At 39.7% G+C, this 22564-nt stretch overlaps 1 protein-coding gene across 1 annotated transcript in view; it reads left to right on the top strand.

Moving 5' to 3' along the window:
* TMEM47 (transmembrane protein 47) overlaps window positions 1–22564 on the top strand; it is a 284936-nt gene that overhangs the window by 170647 nt on the left and 91725 nt on the right. The window contains exon 2 of the mRNA XM_077296698.1: window positions 7946–8086. Coding sequence (XP_077152813.1) covers window positions 7946–8086 — 141 coding nt within the window. The remainder of the gene's footprint in view (window positions 1–7945; window positions 8087–22564) is intronic.

Genomic DNA, 22564 nt, shown 5'->3' with positions numbered 1-22564 from the left:
AAGCAGACGGCAAGGGACCTGAAGGACACCGACGGGTGAGCATGTACGGTTTGTTTTTTTACGTTTACGCTTGTAACCAGGGTAAACATCGGGTTACTAAGCGCGGCCCTGCGCTTAGTTACCCGATGTATACCCTGGTTACAAGCGAAGACATCGCTGGATCGCTGTCACACACAACGATCCAGCGATGTCAGCGGGTGATCAAGCGACGAAAGAAAGTTCCATACGATCTGCTACGACGTACGATTCTCAGCAGGATCCCTGATCGCTGCTGCGTGTCAGACACTGCGATATCGTAACGATATCGCTAGAACGTCACGAATCGTAACGTCGTAGCGATGGAAATTTCAATGTGTGACGGTACCCTTAAGCTTGGAGATCAAGATAAAGCTTGGGGGCCTCATAAAGTGTGCAAATGGTGTGTTGAGAACCTCCGAAATTGGTTCAAGGGTAAGAAAAAAGCTTTCCGTCATGGGATTCCTATGGTATGGCGAGAGCAAAAGAACCATAGTGATGATTGTTACTTTTGTTCATGCGATGTGAAAGGGTATAATTCAAAATGGAAGCATTCCATTTTATACCCCAATATTCACTCAGCAATTTGTCCCCAATATTCACTCAGCAATTCGTCCCATCCCCCATGGCACAGATATACCAGTACCAAAGGACCCTGCTACCTTGGAAGAGATAGCTAGCTCCGATGAAGGTGGAGTCATACCTGAACCAGATGATGAATCAAGTTCTGACTTTGAAGATGATACAAGACCAAAATTGTTTTCCCAGGAGGAGATAAATGATTTGGTAAGAGACTTGAATCTTCCCAAAGATGCCGCTGAGTTACTCGGATCAAGGCTCAAAATCAAGAATTTATTGTTGCCAGGAGTGTCTTTTTCATGGTTCAGACATCGTGAAAACGAGTTCGTTCCTTACTTTGCCAAGGAAGATAAGTTGGTTTATTGCATAGATGTCGAAGGTTTGATGGGTCAATTCAAAATCCAATATGATTCAGCGCAATGGTGTCTTTTTATAGATTCTTCAAAAAGAAGTCTCAAAGCAGTTTTACTCCACAACGGCGGTTTTTATGCTTCCATCCCTGTAGGTCATTCTGTACACCTCAAGAAAACCTACGAGAACTTGGAATTGGTTCTTCTTAAACTTAATATGAAGACCACGGTTGGCAAGTGTGCGGGGATTTGAAAGTCTTGTGCATGCTGCTCAGGCAACAAGCTGGGTATACCAAATACCCTTGTTTTCTGTGTCTATGGGACAGTCGAGATGGACAAAATCACTGGACCAAGAAGAATTGGCAGCCGAGGGTGCTCACAGTTGGTGAAAAAAAATGTCCTCCAAGAAACTTTGGTTCCTCCCCATAAAGTTCTTCTACCACCTCTCCACATAAAATTGGGATTGATGAAGCAATTCGTAAAATCACTTCCAAAAGATGGAGAATGCTTCAAATACATGGTCACCAAGTTTCCAGGCCTCTCGGAGGCAAAATTGAAGGAAGGTGTGTTCGTCGGACCAGACATGAGAAGGCTTATAGCTGATCATGAGTTTATCAATACCATGAAGCATCTTCAAAAAGAAGGGTGGTTTGCATTTAAAGAGGTCGTAGAGAAATTTTTAGGCAATAACAAAGACCCTGACTACAAAAAAATCATTGGACGAATGCTGAAAGCATTACAAGCTTTAGGTTGCCTGATGAATTTGAAAGTGCATTTCCTCCATTCCCACCTTGACAACTTTCCTGAAAATTTGGGAGCAGTGAGTGAAGAGCAAGGTGAACGATTCCACCAGAACATTAAAGAGATGGAAAGAAGATACCAGGGAAGATGAAGCATTACAATTAATGATGGCAGACTACTGTTGGACGCTTCAGAGAGACATTCCAGATGCTACTCACAAGTGTAAATGTACCAAGAGAAGCCTCACAGGGAAGAAGAATCGATTTTAGTGTGTGTTAGTGAGCTCATTGCAGTTAAAAAATGATTTTCATGAAACATTTGTAATAAAAAATTAATTTTATGAGTCTATTTTCATTTATTTTGAGGTATTGTCTTATTTAACATAGTTACTTTAATTGTCGGAAAACGTGATGTCCTACGACAAAAGGGAGGTCATTTTTTGATTCAGCGCACTTAAACATAAAGATTACGTGGAGTAACCAAAACAGCTCTTGAAAAAAATTTTTTTGAAGACCAGGGTTATTATTATTATTGATATAGGTACATCCACCATATGAAAACTTTGACGTTTTGGCCCAAACTAGGCCCTCATCAGAAATTGTCTTCAGCTTTATCCCCTGCACAGCAGTGCATGTCTCCAGCGCTCTATCCAGCACTACTAAGATTCCTCTGCTCAGGTGTACCTGATCCTTTGGAGTCATCCTCAGAAGCTGAAGATAATTTCTGATGAAGGCCTTGTTTTGGCCGAAATGTCAATGTTTTCCTATGGTGGATATACCTATATCAATAAAAATATTTCTATTTTCTGCATCTGAATTGGGTGTGCCGAATCTATTTTCACATCCTTCAGTATACTGGTTCGAGAAAAGATGTGAAGCAGCTCCTGAGAGATACATTTAGCTGTGGAGTTCCTTGAGGGTACTGCCTCTGGGTAGCATAATCCAGGACCATCAATATATATTGTTGTCCTCTTGTGGACTTCACCAGGGGTCCCACAAAATTCATCGCTATGCATTTGAATTGCACCTCAATGATGGGCAATGGTACTAGAGGACTGCAGAAGTGGGCTGGCAGGAAAGTCAGCTGGCAGGTGAGACATGACCTACAATAATTTGCGATTTTTCTGTGACAACAGGGCCAATAGAACCTCTGGAGGATTTGTTCCTGTTTTTTTTTTCTACCCCAGATTACCACCTAAAACATGTGTATGGGCCATATCTAACATCTTGTATCTGTATGGCCCTGGCACCTGTAGCTGCTCGATTACCTCCCCTCTCAGCTTAGTGACCTGATGTAATAACTCCCCATTTACGGTGAAGTACAGTTATCGGGTGTCATCCCCTGGCTCTTGGGCAAGACCATTGAGTACAGTCACATTATGAAATGCCCCTTTAAGGCTTAAGTCCCTGAGCTAGCAGTTCCAAAGTTTCCTCTGGACACCTCCAGCTGAGGGATGTTGGTTTCCGGGGATGCTGCCTCATCCTCATAAACAACTAATACACAAAAGGAAAACCCATTAGCTGTGGCATGTGATGCAATTTCTTGGGGAGCAGCCTGGCAGTTGTCCGGGCAACCAAACGTCCTCCCTTTCCCCCACAAGTTCCAAGATAATGCAAAGTCCCGTCATATTATAATAGGGTGCAATATGTCCTTGACTACATCTATCTCATGGGTCTCAGTGCCACAGTTTGTGTTTATGATCACTTGGGCCACAGGGTAGTCCATAACGTCGCAATGCATACAGCGGATGCCCACTATCTTCCCAGGAATCAGCTGATGAGGAATTGTGGCCCTCACTAGGGTTACCAAACTCCCTGAGTCCAACAGTCCAGTCACTTGCACTCTGCTCACTGATATGGGGCATGCCTGCGGTCCCTCACTCGGTTGAGGGACAGCACTGCAGACAGGATATGCAACATACGAGCATCGCCTTCCTATGCTGCAGTCCATTGGCTCTGGGGGCATAGGGCAATGGGTGGCTATGTTACTTGGGGTATGACACCTCCAACAAATTATACTTTTAGATGGGGCCTTTGACAACAAGTCATACTCAGAAGCCTCCTGGGCTCTTGGGCACCCCAGATATGGCTCTATATCCCCTCTTTTTTATGTCAGCCTCCCTTTGGGAACCCCAGTATGGGTATGCTAAGACCCCTTGCTTCTCCAAGGAGCTCTTGACCGCCTGGTATCTCTCCACCAGACTCACCAGGTCATGAGCATTAAGGGGATCTCCTTGGGCATCCCAGGATTGCAGCGGCTTCAGTAGGGAGTGTAATAACCTGTCTATGATGACCCTCTCCACATCCATGCTGGGAGGAAGATTCAGGTTGCGACCACTTTAGGACCAGGTGTAGGAGGTCGAACATTTGGGACCGGGAAGGTTTGTCATGGCAATAGGCCTATTGGTGCACCTGTTGTGGTCTCACAGTCAGACAAACTCCTAAGCGTGCCAAGATCTCAGTTTTTAACTTGGCATACTCTTTTGCATCCTGCAAGGCCAGTTCATAATAGGCCTTCTGCTGTTCCCCTGTTTAATATGGCACCAGAACCTCCGCCCACTGCGCCAAAGACAATTTCTCTCATTCCGCCTCCCTTTCAAAAACCGCCAGGAACGTTTTGACGTCATCACCAAGGGTCATCTGTTGTAAGGCTCTCCTTACGATTTTCCTCACATGTGAGTCATCACCTGGATTTGGGGTTGGGAGGGTTGCCCTGCCACAGTTCGCAACGGCTAGGAGTTCCATCTGTTGTCTATGCTCCTGTAGCCTGCTACTGTAGATTAGCAAGCACCAGTTACTTTATCAACTCCTCGATGCTGTCAGCTTTCACTCCTGCAGTCACTTTCACCCAGGACATGTGGTATCTCTGTGGCAGTCACACTGCCCCTTGAGATTTGTACCTGTGCTTCTAGCACCAATTGTGAGGTATCAGCTCTGCGGTAGCTGCTGGTTTACACACGGAACGTAGTTCGTTGGTTAAAAATAAACAAGGGGTTTATTAAGAGTTCATAAACTGTCAGTGGTAACAAAAATAAAAACGCTTCTTCCAGGCAATCAAAGGTATCACAGAACAAAAAAGAAAAAACAAGTCCATATAAAACATGGGCTCAGCCATTTAAGTGTGAGCTTTTTCCTCTCAGACTCTAGCAAGGTCTGAGCAGCTTTTGCAGGGCTTCCTCACCTTGCAAAACACACAGACCAAGTGATACAGCTCCAGCTACCTTAAATCAGACCATCCAAGACCTACAGTAGATTGGAGGTAAGTGAGCAGCCGTTCCCATACAGCTCTTTCAGTTGTTCGTAAAACCCGAATCCATAATACTGTTTTTTTAACACCTCTCAACACTAAGTGAGCAGGAGCCTACTTCTCTGGATCCTATATCACCAAGATATGGCATCTCGGCAACACATACCTCCCTTCCACATCTTGTCCAACTGCCTTCTTACAATATACATGTAGTTATAAATAAAATCATCAGAACAGAAACTATATTTCTTAATCCATATCACCCTAATCCAAGTGGTGAGGGGGGCTGTAGTAGCAAAGGACGCACCCAAAGTACATGCACATATGAGAAAAAGAAGAGCACATAAAGTCCCAAATAAAAATATATTGTAGTTTATTCAGAGAAACATATAAAACATAACATTCGGAATAGTAATAATCAAGTTAAAGACAAAGATGAATAGTAGAAATTACAGGTGTAAGCCACCGGGTCTGCCTCTGAAGTGGAAGAGTTGAACAAAATATAGCAGCGGGTGATGTAAAGTGCAAGTGCAAAAAATAGAGCTCCCCAAATAAGTGCAAGTTTTCACAAGTGGATACACCAGTTACTGTCCCATACTATGTGACTAGCCAAAGAATACCCAAACATTTTCTTAAATGTAAAACCCCAGGGGCTGCGTACACTGGGTTCCAGAGTGGAGACCATGGGTAAGAGCAGCTTGTAGCATATGTCGGGTTTCTCTTTTTTGTTCTCTTCAAGTGGTATACACCTCTTATTTTTGGGTACTGATTATGTATGATTCCCTAGAGTTTATTATACCATTCGCTGTCTCAATATTCTACATTTAACAAAATGTTTGGGTATTTTTTGACTAGTCACGTAGTATTGGACATTGACTAATGTATCCCCTTGTGAAAACTGCAAACTGCTATATTTTGTTCAACCCTTCCACTTTAATAGAGGCAGACCTGGTGTCTTACACCTGTAATTTCTACTATTCATCTTTGGCTTTAACTTGATTATTACTATTCTGAATGTTATGTTTTATATGTTTCTCTGAAGAAACTACAATATATTTTTATTTGGGACTTCATGTGCTCTTCTTTTTCTCTTGTGTGTCAATATACATGTTGTATATAATATAACATGTTTACCTACATTGAGTCGTCTATGAGACAACCACCCAAAATTGCAATGTAAAGTTGTTATTTAAGGGGGCGGTTTTCCCAAGTAAGATAAACAAATCAATGTTTTTTGTTTGCAGAAGATAGTGTTCCTAATCAGTGATTGACACACTTCCCTGTGAAAGGGCCCACTAACACTACATGAAATGAACAAGAATTTCTCTGAACTCTTTTTTCTTTATAATCTTAACTGATGATTGCTCACTTAGGACCAGCTGCTTCCATGTCCAATCATGCCCCCAGCACTGATTAGCAGCTTACTGTCCATATACAATGTACATACAGTAGAAAGCACGGTGTGGGAGGGATCAGCTTTCTGAGCTCTGCTACATCTACAGCAGAGAAAACTCTGATTGTATCACAACTGCTGCAGTACAGTAAATGATACATCACTGGAACAAAGTTTATTTTTCCCTACCTGCTGTCAGATGAGGTAGCAAAAACCTGATGACAGGTTCCCTTTAAGTGTGTGTATCGCGATAGTGTTATATCAAGGATTAGAATCTCCTACTTTACTGTTTAGCTCAGAATGAGTAGTGAGGTCAGTTAGTAAGATCCAAGTTATATGCACTATTTTACCTAAAATATATATGTTAATTTGTTCATTTCATCAAACTGTATACCATTCTTCTCAGATATTTCACAACATTTTCAATCTGGCAGGTTCCGTTAAAGAAGACCTATGGAAAGTTGAAGTTTAAGGAGCATAAAATAATTTAATAAGCAAAAAAAAAGTTTTAGACTCTGGCGCAACTCTTACTTTCGCATCACTATAGCTACCCGTTTGACTTTCATCCCACTCTCATGGCAAGCAGTCTTACAGAACTAGAAGGTGCCATCTTCGCCTCAACCCAATATTTACTGTCATCTGTTTACTTTATTTCCGTCAGTCAATTTTTAAGTACTGTGATATAAAATGAAAACTGGTCAGGGAATTATTTTTTTTCTCACTAGCGTACATACATGCATGTACCATATGTTGTAAAAAAAAGGTTCACACATACAGTGTCGGACTGGGGTGCCAAGTGCCCACCAGTAACAATGACTTTGGGGAGCCCACTTTTCACCTGCGTACAAATATTACACTACCCTCGTTCACAAATTTATTTCTATATAATAAAAACTAGGTAGCTTGGTTAATGAATGATGAGATGCTGCTTTTTTCTGTACAGAGTAAATCCTGTGAATTATGCCAAGTACTACCCATAAAGTCGGTTTGGGTGCCCATGTCTGCACAGGGGACCACTGGGGCATTCCCCTGTTCCCCTATCGGCCACTCTGCGCCTGCACACACATGTATGACCTAAGGGTACAATTCATTTAGTATCTGGCAATTTTCTCCGTAGCTATGCCAAGAAAGCATGAGTTCAGGCTCTATGGTGTCTAGAATATTAGATGGCATAATATCATCAAGTTAGAATATTATTTCAAACACTTTCTCCTCTGATGTAATCTCCTCATCTGTGCTTTTGTTTAGCAAAAAATGGGCATCAGGCAGGAGTGGGATAAAAAAATAAAACAAACACTATGTCAATGCATTTTTCTTTTCATCCATTCTTTTTCACTTTGCATATATGAGCCATAGCAAGGAATTCTTTAGTGTTGGATAGAGCATTCTCTTTGTCTATGTAAAAAAGTATCAGTATATTGTATAATGTTTCACTTGTACAGTTGCAAACAACAATGACTGGATGTCACAATATGTTACTTATATTTTTTAAATGATATGTCCTGCACTGAGATTTGCTAGCAAAGTACAATATTGATTTGTTATAAAACATTTTAAGTGATGCAAAATAAGTACAATTATTATGGCTACTCATGCTTTGCATTTTTTCTCTCTTCTCTAGATTGGCAGATCGCAACCCTTGCCTTACTACTTGGTGGTGCTGCCATCATACTTATCGCATTCCTCATTGGCTTAGTCTCCATCTGTGTGGGTTCTCGCAGACGGTTCTACAGACCGGTGGCTGTCATGCTTTTTGCTGCAGGTAAGTTTGATGACTTAGTAGAATAGCATGCTCAGAACTTTTTATTCCGCAGTAGTAATATTGAATGTAGTGATAATAATTATTATACATATATATTATATTACACTTATTATCAATTAGAATTGAAGTGATATTTTGAGGCTGAATTTTCATTATAGTGTGCCACATGACCACAAATTGCACAGCAAAAGAATTTGCAGTTTGTGGTTGTCACGTACAGATGAAGCACAAAAAAACCATGAGCTTCACCTGTACTTGGCAATGGATCCATGTCAGTTTGTGGTGTACCATTAGGTGATGCAAAAGAGGCATGCAAAGGCTGCCAATGAATCAATAATTGTCATGTTTCAAACCAAAAGAAAAAAGGAGTATTTAAACAACCTAATAAAAATCAATATTGCACCAAATGGTTCAAGTAGACAAGAGAAACTAATACATACGAAAACTACTTGAGCACTATCATAAACAAAAACCATAATGCAAAGAATCCGTATCAAAAGCAACATAATTTTATTAGGGACACCAATCAAAATAACAACATAATATGATTAAAAAAGGGAATAGACATGATAAAAAGGGTATAACAGATAATTAAAAACAAGGGGAGCAGGGCATAAAATGCAAAATAAATGTGATAAAGAGATATATAATAGTGAGGAATAGGAGAATTTGATGACCATATATATCAATTAATATTAATAGATAATAAAGTGCTGTGCATACAATTGATCCCAATGGTATTGGAAACCAACTGAAAAAATATATTATGTATATATATTTAATTCATTAAATGCGTTATGTATATGTTGATAAGCACCGCAAAGTGCCAGAGTCAATATAATGGTCTGTAAGCATCTCCAAAATAGTAACAGTAAGGTGTACTAACCAGAATTCATCCTGTATGTGCTGCCACTGCTACCCCACACTGATCATTCTTCTTCTGTGTAGTGAATTTATGACTGGTACAATTTAATTATGTGTTATATATAAAGTTGTGTGAAAAAGTGTTTCCCCCTTCCTGATTTCCTATTCTTTTGCATGTTTGTCTCACTTAAATGTTTCAGATCAACAAACAAATGTAAATATTAGACAAAGATAACACAAGTAAACTTGATATTCATGGTTGGACTGTGAGTGTGTGAGAATGTCATTATTGATGAAATGCCATAAATTAAAAAAAACTAATTGATGATAATTCTTCCATGATTTAAGGACTGCTCTTGGGTTGTATTGATAGAATACAGATTGGGCATACACTAACAGTCTTTTTAGCTGCAACATGTAACAACAATGAAATAAAAATCCATCATAGCTTATGAACTTTTTGATGGATATGTGCCATTAGTTGACATCTGTCATTATCGTTTTTGTTGTAAGAAAGACCCAGAAAAAAATTCAAAATCTCTAGTGTATGTCCAGCTTGTCTTACTCTTTTTCTGTATCAGTTAGTGTGTTTGTTGCAATGTGTTTGCTCATTGATAGAGATGAGAAAATCAGGCGAAATTTGAATTTACCTGTTCACGCGGATTTTCCTGGTAAAATCGATAAGCAGAGGAGTTATTGTCTGCAAATTTAATGTCTCATACTGTGCTCTAGGGTTTTCTCAAATCCCCAAAGCATATAAAATGTAAGTGAAGAGTGGAGGGGCCAGAGAGGTGAGCAGTAAGGAGAGCTTAAGTATTTTTTTTAACCTTTATATAAGGCTTCTTTTACACTTGCCGTGTTTTTTGCAGGCCGTATTGCCGCAATTTTCACAGTCTGCCGCAAAAATGGGCCACAAAAATCTTGCGGATCGCAATTTTTCTGGTTTCGAATAGTAGGGAAAAAGTAAAAAAATTGGGGCCGTGTCCGTAAGCCATGAAAAATATCGAGCAGGCTCGATATTTTTCCACGGCCGTAAATACGGCCCTTACGGCCATATGGCATACGGCGCTCTGACAAATTTTTGCAGCCCCATCTAAATCTATTGGGGCCACAAAAACCTGGCAAGTGTAAAAGAAGCCAAATGCTTTATAGTTCATAAAATGGCAGCCAATGGTACAATTTTGCTCTATCCTTGGGTAAGCAATTTACAAAGCAATTGCATTTTGGTGAATTTATATTTTTGTAAAATTGAAATAGAATAAAAATTTTCTCTAATATATTCGCTCACCTATAGTTATTGGACCACTATATATATACAGCTCTGGCAAAAATTAAGAGACCACTGCAAAATGTTCAGTTTGTCTGATTTTTCTTTTTATATGTATATTTTTGAGTAAAATGTAAATTGTTCTTTTATTCTATAAACTTCTGACAACATGTCTCTGAATTTCCAGACAAGATATTTAGCATTTTTTTTCTGACAAAGAAAACTGGTCAAAATTGAAGAAAACCTCAGTGCTTTCAGACCTCAAATAATGCAAAGAAAACAAGTTTATAATAATTTAGAAACAACAATACTAATGTTTTAACTCAGGAAGAGTTCAGAAATCAATATTTTGTGGAATAACCATGATTTTTAATCACAGCTTTCATGCGTCTTGGCATGCTTTCCACCAGTCTTTCACACTGCTCCTGTCATAAAAATGAAAGCAGTTCCTCTTTGTTTGATGGCTTGTGACTATCCATCATCCTCTAGATTACATTCCAGAGGTTTTCAATGGTGGTTCAGTGGGGTTCAGGTCTGGAGATTGGGCTGCCCATGCCAGGGTTTTGATGTAGTGGTCTCTTAATTTTTGTCAGAGCTGTGTGTATATATATATATATATATATATATATATATATATATATATATATATATATATATATATATATATATATATACGTGTGTATGTGTGTATATATATTCAATACCTATACACTTTACTCGTCAAAACTTTGTAATCTACCTAATTTATTTCACATATGTGGCACCCTAAAGGCTTATGGCTCCATATAAATAAAAAGTTGGTTATGTAGAGTGTGTTGTTTTCTTCTAAATGCCCCACAGTTTGTTTCCTTTTTTAAAAAAACAAGAACATCTTAATGATCTGAAAAAGTAAAGATTGTTTCAGTAGTTAAATGAAATTTTGCTCTTCGTAATGTTACAGCTAAAGGCAAGATAATTTAAGTTAATAACAGGGCTTGCTTCATTTTAAATGGCAACCTGATATAACCCGAGACTATTAAAAATAAATTCTGCAGATCTCTACCTAGTAGAGATGCATATACATCTCTACTGAAAGCGACATTGCTGTAGCTGACAGCATTTCTCATTTTCTATTCACATATTTTCTGCTTTTGTTGTGACTCCTTTAACCACTTGAGACAGAGAAATGAATTTGTAAGTGCAAGCCCTTGAAGCAACAATGCCTAGCAGGATTGAGTCTAAAAATAGGCCTTTCCAAACTCTACATAAAGAACATCCATTCTTTTCTGGCAGCTTCCTAGACATTTCAAGTATTAATCACACTTATCCAGGATTGGCTTTTTGCTGCTTGGTCAATAGATTTATACCGAGCTATAATCAAATTTCCAGGAAAGTTTTAAATCAATTGAAGTTTATTTAGTGAAATATTTTTCTGCATTTTACAGCAGAAAAATGTGTATAAAATGCTTCACTAAAATAGGAATTTTAAGATATATATATTTCTAAATATGCTTAAAATGTCAAGAGACCAATTGCTTCATATGTTGTTGTGATGTAAGAGCCTGCCATAGTGACATTTTTGTCATATTCATATCAGGTGGAGCAGTGATGTCACATTTCTATTAAGTAATTTTGTACTGTTGAAAAATGGCAAAACAGAGTACCTGAGAGATTTGATGGCCAAGAAATTATTCAAAATCATTAAAGCACCACTCCAGCTTTTTTTTCCACTGGTGCACTGATGTGAGTGCAACTTATCTAAGTTCTTGGTCTTTAGTCTCATACTTACCAGCTGAAGTCTTCTTCTGTTCCCTGTACCGCTCCTTTCAGTACCTGGCAGTTTGTGAATTGCCGGATCTCTCCAGTGTTTGCTGGGCTTTCTGGAAGTCACAATTCAATGTAATGAGAGCCAGAACAAGGCTTTCATAGACTTACATTGAGACCTTATGACCATGAGCTCTGACTTAAGATCAGTCAGAAGTTGCTGTTTCAAGATGCTGCCCCAAGGCTGGAGTGGCGCCAGGAAGAGCTGCGGACTAGTATAAGAAGAGGTTCAGAGAACTTGGTTCAGTAGCACCACTCCAGCTCTGAAATAAAAAAAAAAGCCTGAGTGGTATTTTAAAATAACACTATAAAAGGTGTTTTTTAAAAATATTTCAAGCATATTTTATATGCTTGAAATACATAAGCAATTACACGGTGGTATTGCCCTTTACACCAGAAATATAAATTGTAGTAGTAGACCATGCATGTGTAAGTTTCAGAAGTTTAGGAAATTTACGGTTCTAGCCAAAATGTATTTAGGAGTCAGTTCTGTTGAAGGAGCTGTCATGTATATTTCAATAATGCTGTAATATAGCGCTCAAGGACTTCAATAGCGATTTACTGTACAGTAACTCAATATGCATCCTATCTGTCTACTTAGGGCTGCCACTAGGAATTTCAGGGCCCCATGCTGGCAAAATGTTTGGGCCCCCTTGAGACTCTTCTCAGTCTCCACCCCAGCTTCACCTCCTCCCCTTGAACCTTCCATAGTTCCACGGCCCTCTCTTGGAAAAACTCAACTTTTGCACCCCATCCTCGCCAATCAGATATTAACAGTTTCCATCAAACACCATACCACATATACAGCCAGCAGCTTTTGTTCTGGTCAAAAGATTTTTTAAGCCGCCACCATGACTGGGTTGACTCTTTATGCAAGGTCCTACTCTACTCTAACCTATTAAAAAAATATACAACACTCTTTTTATGTATATTTTTATGTATTTTCTTTAAGAGAATGAGTCACATACATTTTTTTTAAATGACCATTAATACCAGATACAAGGGACAAATACTGCCACAGTGTCAGTGTACAGGTAATACAGTGATTGCCAGTGACATTATACATAGGAGCTCTGTACATAGTATACAGTGTATAGTGTCAATGTACAGTTTACACACTGACTCAACAGTGATGTTTCTAGCTGAAGTCCTTCATCTTTGCTTTTATTTTTCATGCTGTGCAGACCGCGATCACTTCTTCCAGCCAGGACTCGTCTCTGCATAAAATAACACAGTAACCTAGGGCCCCGCTTCCTGAGCACATTCCCCACTTTTTCCCTTTCTTCTAAACTTCAGATCTGAATACAGATGTGCATCCATCATTAATATATAATTAGTTATTATGCAACTCACCATTCCAAATATAAATTATAATCACCACTGTGCCACAATAAATAAACATAGCCACTTTCCCCTCCTAATAAATATATAAATTTATTAGCAATTGCACTCTTTCCCCCAATTCATTACCAGTCACTGCATCCGCAACGCCCCCAACTATGTACCTTCCGATCCTCTCATTCATTATATTTACATGCCCCTTCTGCCCCAATTTATTGTCATGTCTTCTCTCTCTCTTCCACCCTCTATTCATTATCAACTGCTCTCCCCACATTCAATACATCATTTACTCCCCCACTCTCAAAATTCATCATTATTTGCTCTCCCCCAGGTCATCATTTGCTCTCCCCACCCCTCACCTTCAACTTATCATCTGCCCATCTCTTCCCAATCTTCAATTCAAGGAAGAAAGGTCACTTAATAAGTACTAGATAAACATGCTTTATAAAAGAAAAACAAATGACCATCTGATGTAGGTACATTGTGCCAAAAATAAAAAGAAAATGGCCATTATATTAAAAGATGCTATTTCCTTTCACAAAAGTGTGTTGTTGGATTTGCTTTTTTCCCCTTCAGTTACACCAATGCCTATTTTCTAACTAATGCCACCTGTTGGAAGTAGCGATCCTACAAGTCACAATCAAACCTTTAACGAGTCGTGCAATGTGACTTAGGATAAAAGCCAAATCAGTATCTCAATTCTCAGACACGGTGTTTCAGGCTGTTGGCCCTCGTCAATGCGAAGCATGAGAACTGATTTGGCTAGGTGAGAGGCTCTGGACTGAGGTGTAAGGGGTAACATTTCTCCTTGTGGAGAGTGACATACCAGCTCTGGCTTGTCAAGGTAAGGAGGCTTATTCGCTGAGCAATGCTCCTCTGGGAAATTTAACTTTCTAACTTTACTTGTTATAACTTTAAATTTATTTTCTAACTATTAATTAAAACACTTGTATACATATATACCGTGTTTAAATTGAATAACTTCCATTAAAGCACCACTTCAGCACTTCTTCTGTATCCGACACTTAGGGATCACATATGTGAGTGTATTGCTTGTTGTTTCATACTCACCAGTAGCCGTCTTCACATGTTTTCAGACCCTCCCTGGCACCACTTGACTACAATTTTAACAAATCACACAATGGTTGCTGTGTGAAGCAGAGGTCTCTTAAATGTTCTCAATTGCAAGTCTATGGGAATTTAGAACATGGCTCTGTAGCCTCATTCTGAGTCCAATAGACTTGTATTGAGAAAAGTGACTTCTGGAACACACAGCGACGTGGCAGGGTACAAAATCCATTAAGTATGCTGGAGCAACCGGAGTAGGATTGAAGGCAGATGAAGACAACATCCAGTGTCTACATACATGATCCCTAACCAAGGGCTAAACAAAAAAGGCTACAGTGGTGCTTTAATATTTTGTTTAACGTGCATTATTGGCATCTTCATCATACAATTCTTAAATGTATTTCATATGTTTACAGAAATATTTGTTAAATATTTTAAATACCTATTACTACTGCAACATATTAAAGAGGTTCTCTGAGAAATGTAATAAAATTAATAAATAAAATAAATAATACACTTTTAAATATTAAACATTTTGTAAATACCTTTATTTTCCAAAAAGGTATTCTTTATCTACTGCACTCTGTCAGAATTTTACAGATGGCAACTGCCATCAATCACAACCCGTCCTAGATTTCAGAGGACCTGCAGTAGAAAGGGCTGTGTCAAGTGCATCTGCTCCAGAAATGTCAAAGCAGCGTCCTTCCAAGCATCATGAACGTGCATTCCTCTGTTCAGTCAACCTGACAGGACACTGAGCAAAGAAGACTAAAGGAGAATATAAACATGTTTCTTTAGCTGACTGAGAATAAACATCCATCCCGGTCCATCCTGGTCCATCTTGGTCCATCTCGGTCCATCTTCAAGCAAGGCAGGCCAAACTTCTGCATGTCATATGAAATCTAGCATGGGTTGCACAGTGATGTAGATTGCAGTTGCCATCTTTGAAATACTGACAGATATATAAAGTATACCTTTTTGTTAAGTAAAGTTATTTTGCAAAATGTTTAATATTTAAATATGTATTTATTTTATTACATTTCTCGGAAACCCCTTTAAATAACTGCAATCACTAACATGGACCATAAGATTTATAAAAAAAATATATGTGCCAACCTACCAAATGCCTGTCTCAACCTTTGCATTTGTTCACATTGTCATCCACGACATAGCAGTCCTGTTTACGGTGTTGCAGAGGTTTTCCCGGCGCATGTGCAGATACTTAGCCCATTCGTATTCATTAAGGTGTTAAAGATGGTATATGCAGAGTGCCTCTTAGGGAGACAGTATACATAAAATAGACAGTTAAAATGAGTCTGTCAACCCAAACTCTCAGTATAAACTAAGCATTTAGCCTTGTACGGGATATAGGCCCTATGAAAATTGGAACTTTAATGTTCTAATCATTGCCTTCATTTTGCTGAAATTGTTGTTTAATGAACTATGCTAATTTTGGTGATTGGTGCACCCTTGGCATGGCCAAGAGGCTCAGTACACCGTTTCGCACACTGGTTTTGCATTCCCCCCCTCACTAGTTATTGACAATATTTGGCTTGCCTAAGCTTTCTCTCCACAGTGCTTGCTCCAGTCAAATCCATGTTATCAATCACAAAAGAGGGAGATGGGAGTGCAACAGCAGAGGGCGGAACGAGCACCTTAACAACATATTTTAGTGTCTGCAGAACCTTGGCAGCCATTAGAACACTAAAGGTGTGATTTTTATAGGAACCATATCCTCTAGCAAGCTATGTGCTTAGCTTATACTCTTAGCATGGGTTTAAGAAATGATTCACAGAATCCCATTAAGTACTATATACCTGATCGGAATGTGATGGCTGAATAGAGAATTCACCTCCATGTCTGCTAGCAGGTAAACATACATGCAAAATGACTTACTATGTATTCACCTTAACCATATTAGATACGTAACAGACTTATATGTGAGTGATGAGAAAAGACAGTGACTGAGCGAAAAGCTGTGAAATAAGTGTGAAAGGTGTGTGATAATGGCTGAGTGTTGGGGATAAGTGGGTGTGAAAAAATAATATACATAGCCTGTGTAACAGCTAGGCTGAAGTGGAAATATATAAGTATGGTGATAAATAGTACTGTATTATACCACATTATACTACGCTAAAACAGTGGTGATTGGTGAATAGTGTGAGTGATAATATAAAAACAAGTGACATGACACAAATCTACACAAAAGTTTATAAACATTGCTGTTATAAAACTATAAAAACACAATGTGTGAACAAAATCATGACAAAAAGTGATGATATATAAGTACAACAGCATGTCCATGTACATCCCATCCAAAGGAACTCACTGGACTTTTGGGAAAATTGTGACATATCAACCAATATATTAATAACAAAAAAAAAGCTTAATGGGGTTGTAAACTACTAGGACAACCCCTTCTTAAAGTAAATGTTCAAGCCCACTGAAATAATAAAGCCTATATTCCCCTCCCATGCTGGCACCGTTCCAGCAGTCACAAGGCTGAGATGCGGTGGAATGACATGTGATGCCCGGTGTCCAATCAGCGCTGGCGTTACTGTCTCCACCTTTCTACAAACTGAACATGAATAGGAAGTCCGGGATGAGCTGCAGCACTGACTTCCTCTTCCTATTCATTTCGTAGGAAGGCAGAGACAGTGACATCAGTGCTGATTGTGTGCTGGCGTCACGTGTCACAACACCGCATCCCAGCCCCGGGGAGAGCAAGTGCCAACACCGCAGGAACGGCACCAGCACGGGAGGTGAGTGTAAGCTTTATTATTCATTTTGGGGCCGAACATTTAGTTTAAGGAGAGGTTGTCCTAGTAGTGACAAGCCTTTTAAACTGACCAAAGTAGCACTTAGACCTCACTTTTGCTTCTGTTGGAGTATACACAAACCATAATCACCTAATCATCTAATGCTGTAGAGGATTGTAGGATTCCGCATAGCACTCTAGGATGACTTAACACAGAAGTTCAGACATGGCTTCTGCTGTAAAAAGTCCAGTCCTTTGGAACTTTAGAAGGTGCTTAGTCACTGACATTTTTTTAATTAGTCATATTTAGTAAAGTCATATCCATGTGACTACACATTGTGAATGACTACTCAAATAAAAAAGGAAGCCATGAAAAGCTGATAAGTACACTTTTAGTTTTACCAAGGTTTTATTCTCAGTGGAACGCATGTGTCATTCTGCCTTGAGGTATTTCATATTGTGTGTTCGAAGAGTTGACCCTGTAATTCTCCTGATGTAAAACCAATATACAGTAAATAAATCTGCAGGTACCAGTGACACAATAAATCACAGCTGTTGTTAATCAATTTATCAATTTAAAATATAAGGGTTTGCTCACACGAGCATGTAACACGGCTGAGTGCTGTCCAATGTTTTATTGGATAGCACTTTGCCCAATGTTATATGGGGCAGTGCAGATCTGCAATTTTTTTTCACGAGAAATTACTTTCTCCATCTCCTCCTCACCTGTACCCCAATTGTCTTATGCGATAGATCACAGTAAAATGACACTCAGCTCATACTCGCAGCAGAGTTCGAGCTGAGGGTCATTTGCATCAGATGCTACTCGCCAGTGTGAACAAGCCCTAAAACTCATGATCATTCTTGGAATTTGCTGAAAGTGTCTCTTGAATATAATGACATGGCGTGCAATTCTCACAAGACTCCAATCCACATTTGGTGCCAAGATTAAAAAATGTGTGTGGATTTGGGAGGTGCATAATGAATATGTAAAACTTAGTAATCCAAAGTCATAAACTCTTTGTATTCTTAATAAATTTACCCTATGTAATAGCCCATATCATGTTGAGAGGATGGGCAGATTTCGAGTTTAGGATGCTTTAACAATTCCTCCTTATGGTATATTGTAGTATGTATTTGTCCCTCTGCATCTTGATTTTAATATTTAGATACTGGGAAAGTATGGGAAAGGATGATGGCACATACATCAATTAGCCCATGAATACTACCTGCCTAATATTATATAGTTCCACCAAAATGGTTTCGGCTGGGACCTTGTTGTTAGTTTGACAATTTTCATTTCTTGGACCACTTTTTCTAGGTACTGTCCACTGCATAGCAGGAACATCCATAAGGCCGGGTATATTACACATGTCATCTAGATATCATAATGCAGCCTTTGTCAAAGTCATAGAGATCCCTACATTTTACCAATTTTTTCAACTTTTTACACATAAATTTCAGAAACTATATCTTACCTTATCTTATATCTGGTCCCATTGTAATTAGAAAATTCACTTTACCTGTCACTGATTTTAATTTTTTTGCTGATTAATTTCCCTGCATTTTCTACTAATTCTGAGTGTGCATATGTATTTAAAAAACAATTAACTGTAAAGTGAATTATATATTATTTATTAAATAACTCACTGCAGAATTCTGCAAAAATGAAGAAAAGCATATCGTGAACATAAATTACATTTCCAATATTATTATTGTTTATTCAGTGTATGATTACATTTACAGTCAGCTTTCATTATCCTTAATAAAGAAAATTGAAATTTCATAAAGGAACCAAGGTTGCTTTTATTTCATAATAACAGGGATCGCAAATACATATCGACAGTCAGGGGAAAACATGTAATGCATGTACCCCAAGACCAACTATACCCGTTTCATAATATAGATATGAAAAAAGGCGGACAAGGAGCATACACTGGGAATATAAATATAAAAAGTATCTTTTATTAATCCAAATATAAACATTAAAACATCTATCAGTAACATGTCATCAATCTATTCCAATCAAATGCAGAGAAAACTAACCACCCTTATAAACCCCAATGAGAGATAGTCAGATAGGAGAATATCCATACAAAGTGTATAACAGGTAAGCCCATGTAGAAAGAGTGTGCCATGTTACATGGTCCCAGGAGTCAGCATATGAGACGGACTATCAATTATCCCAGGAATCACAACATATAATGAAAATAGGCTTACCAGAAGATGGGTAAAAAGTGAGGAAAAGCCGGATAGAGAGCCCCGACGCGTGTTTCGCGGCACTACCACGCAAGGGGATGACAATTGGGTCGTTTAGGACCTTCTAAGAGCCCGCCAACTCCGGTCACATATGCATGTACAGCCAGAGTGGCACAATTGGCGCATGCGCACTGCAATGGCCAGGTCCTTGTGCGCAGACAGGGTGTCAGACCCAGTGTGCACACGCCGGGAAATTATCCCAGAGCGGGCGCACAGAGCGCATAGACGCCCGCCCGCACACCGGAGCCATTCACAGTGCGACGCGCACGGCCACAGAAAAAGAAACATGCTGCTAAGAATTTTATAACTGCATAAACAGTAGATAAAAAGGTGTGCAATGCAATCATCTCAATGAACACTTATTAATGTTCCAATTAGAAAGGCACTAACTATACAAATATAATACAAATCAACAAAAAGAAAATGCAAGTGCATAGAAGTCCATTCACAATATGCAGGCAATCCATAGCATATTCTTAACCATAGTCAATGGCTGTGATCCCAAATGGTGAAGTGGATTATTAATATGGTCCATGCAGAGCAGATGGAGGTCATATCAGAACCCAAAGAGCAGAGAAATTACTAATAATGAAAAGATGATAAAGAGAAAAAAATTAAAAACATAATAAAACAATAGAAACAAACAAAATAAATCCGGCAAAGGGCAATGGGGCACAACATGATGGAAAAGCAAGAAGAACCAAAAAATAGGGAGGGTCAGCATTAAAAGGGCATTAAAGGTAAGGGGCAAAACTCAGATTCATTAAGGCCCTTAGGGGTCATAGTGTCCAGCAGAACAATCCATTTGGTTTCGATCTGTGCCAAACGTTTTTTGTTATCACCCCCCCAATACCCATGTGGAGTGCATCAATCCCCCTTATGGAGAGCAATCTTTCGTTACAATTGTGTAGCCTAAAATGGCGAGGGATCGTTTTTAAGTTAGCAGTGTCTGACACCATCCTGGCCACGCCAATGTCCCACACGTGCTCCCGTACACAAACTCTAAGTTCACGAGTGGTAAGTCCCACATACACCTTAGGACATGGACATGTGGCATAGTATATTACATTCGTAGTACCACAGGGTATGCATTGTCTTATTTGAAATTCTTTAGAACTATCACTCGAAACGAAGTTAGAGCAGCGCAGGACATTGGCGCAGGCAAGAGTAGGAGGACCACCCGTACCGAAAAAATTTTTTGGAGCAGGGATGCAATGGCTCCTAACGAACAGATCACTGAGGTTCTTACATCTTTTTGGGGTCATGAGGGGAGAACTGCCCAGGATGGCCGCCAAAGAGGGCTCTGTTTCAAGAACAGACCAATGTTTCTTCAAAATAGAATGCATGTTGTTCCATTCATGGTTGTAGATGGAGATGAACCTAATAGGTCCATCGCCACCCACAATGCTACGTTGTGTAATGGGATGTAACAAATCATTATGCGGGACTTTTCTAGTGTGGTCATATCCAGCTTTGACAGATCTACGACTGTAGCTACGAGCCATGAATCTATTTTTTAGGTCGACTGCCTGTGTTTCAAATTTGGCCTCAGAGGAGCAAATTCGCTGCATCCTAAGGAACTGTCCAACCGGGACAGCCCTAACAGTGGCTGGATCATGAGCAGAGGTAGCATGCAATAGCGAGTTGACGGAAGTGGGCTTCCTGAAGACGTCGGTCTGGATGCGCCGTTCAGCATCAACCTCCAGACGGATGTCCAAGAAGTCAACTATCGTATCAAAAGAGTATGTAAGCCGTATATTAAAGGTGTTATCATTAAGAGTCCTCATGAAATCCTTGAGCTGATGGGCCGTCCCCACCACAAAAACAGGATGTCATCAATATAGCAGGGCCAGCACAGCACATGGGCAGTGGCCAGTGGGCCCTCTTCGCCAAAAACGGACCTCTCCCAGGCACCAAGGAAGAGATTGGCATACAAGGGTGCACGTGCAGCTCCCATGGCCGTGCCGCGCTTCTGTTAATAAACGTCCTTGAAGACAAAGAAATTGTGCGCGAGGACATAGTCCACCAGCTCGAGGATGAGCTCACATAAAGGGCCGTCCAGGTCAGAGGCCCCCAGGAAGCGGTGAACAGCATCCAACCCTTGGGAATGATCAATACAAGTATAGAAACTCTCGGCGCCAGCTGTGGCAAGGAGAGTATTAAGGTCCACGAGGATGCCATCAACCCGTGTCAGAACGTCCATAGTATCTCTTACATAAGAGGGTAGTGTCTCAACTAAGGGTTTGAGATAATAATCAATAAACTGACAAACGGGATCACAAATCTCACCAATCTCGGACACAATAGGATGCCCCGGAGGGTCAAGGGCATCCTTGTGGACCTTGGGTAACAAATAAAATATTGGAGCTCTCGGGGTCTTGATCATCAATCCGTCAAACACCTTTTTGGTGATAACATTTTCTTCAAAGGCCCTGATAAGGATATTTTGAAATTCTCGCAAATATGGAGCCGTGGGATTGGAGGACAACCTGAGGTATGTGTTAGAGTCCTTAAGTTGATGGAAAGCCTCCCACTCATACTTCACACACACGGCCAGACAACCACATTCCCCCCTTGTCTGCCAGTTTAAAGACAACATCTTTCAAAGATTGTAATTGAGTATTATCTTGACGCTGTTTGAATGTCAAGTTGTCATGTGTCCGCCTAGAGGAAAGTTTTTTAAAATCCTCACTTACCAACTTAGTAAAAATTTCTATAACCGGACACAGGGACAAGGGAGGGAACCTGGTGGATCCGGGCCGAGCGGAAGAAGGAAACTTACTTGTGTCAGATATATTTTGTTCCTCAAGTAAATCCTCCAAGTCACGAAGTGTCTCCTTCTCAATATCACTCATTACTTCAACAGTATCTCTTCTGGTCTGAAGCTTTTTGAGGATTAATTTGCAGGAAAAAGATGAAGGTCCTTCAGGGCTGCAAAGTAATTAAAGGAATTAGTGGGAGAGAAGGTCAAGCCCCTACTCAGAACTTCCAAATGTACATATGTAAGAATATGTGATGAAAGGTTCAATACCTGTAAACCCCCCTGCATACCAACCTGAGCAGTCCTTCCTCAGAGATGCCCGCCCGCACACTGGAGCCGGCCATTCACAGTGCGACG

Source organism: Ranitomeya variabilis, chromosome 3 (genome assembly GCF_051348905.1).
Source record: "Ranitomeya variabilis isolate aRanVar5 chromosome 3, aRanVar5.hap1, whole genome shotgun sequence".
In the NCBI taxonomy this organism is placed as follows: domain Eukaryota; kingdom Metazoa; phylum Chordata; class Amphibia; order Anura; family Dendrobatidae; genus Ranitomeya; species Ranitomeya variabilis.
Note: the sequence above shows the minus strand (reverse complement) of the source record. Positions and strands in the feature narration are given on the sequence as shown.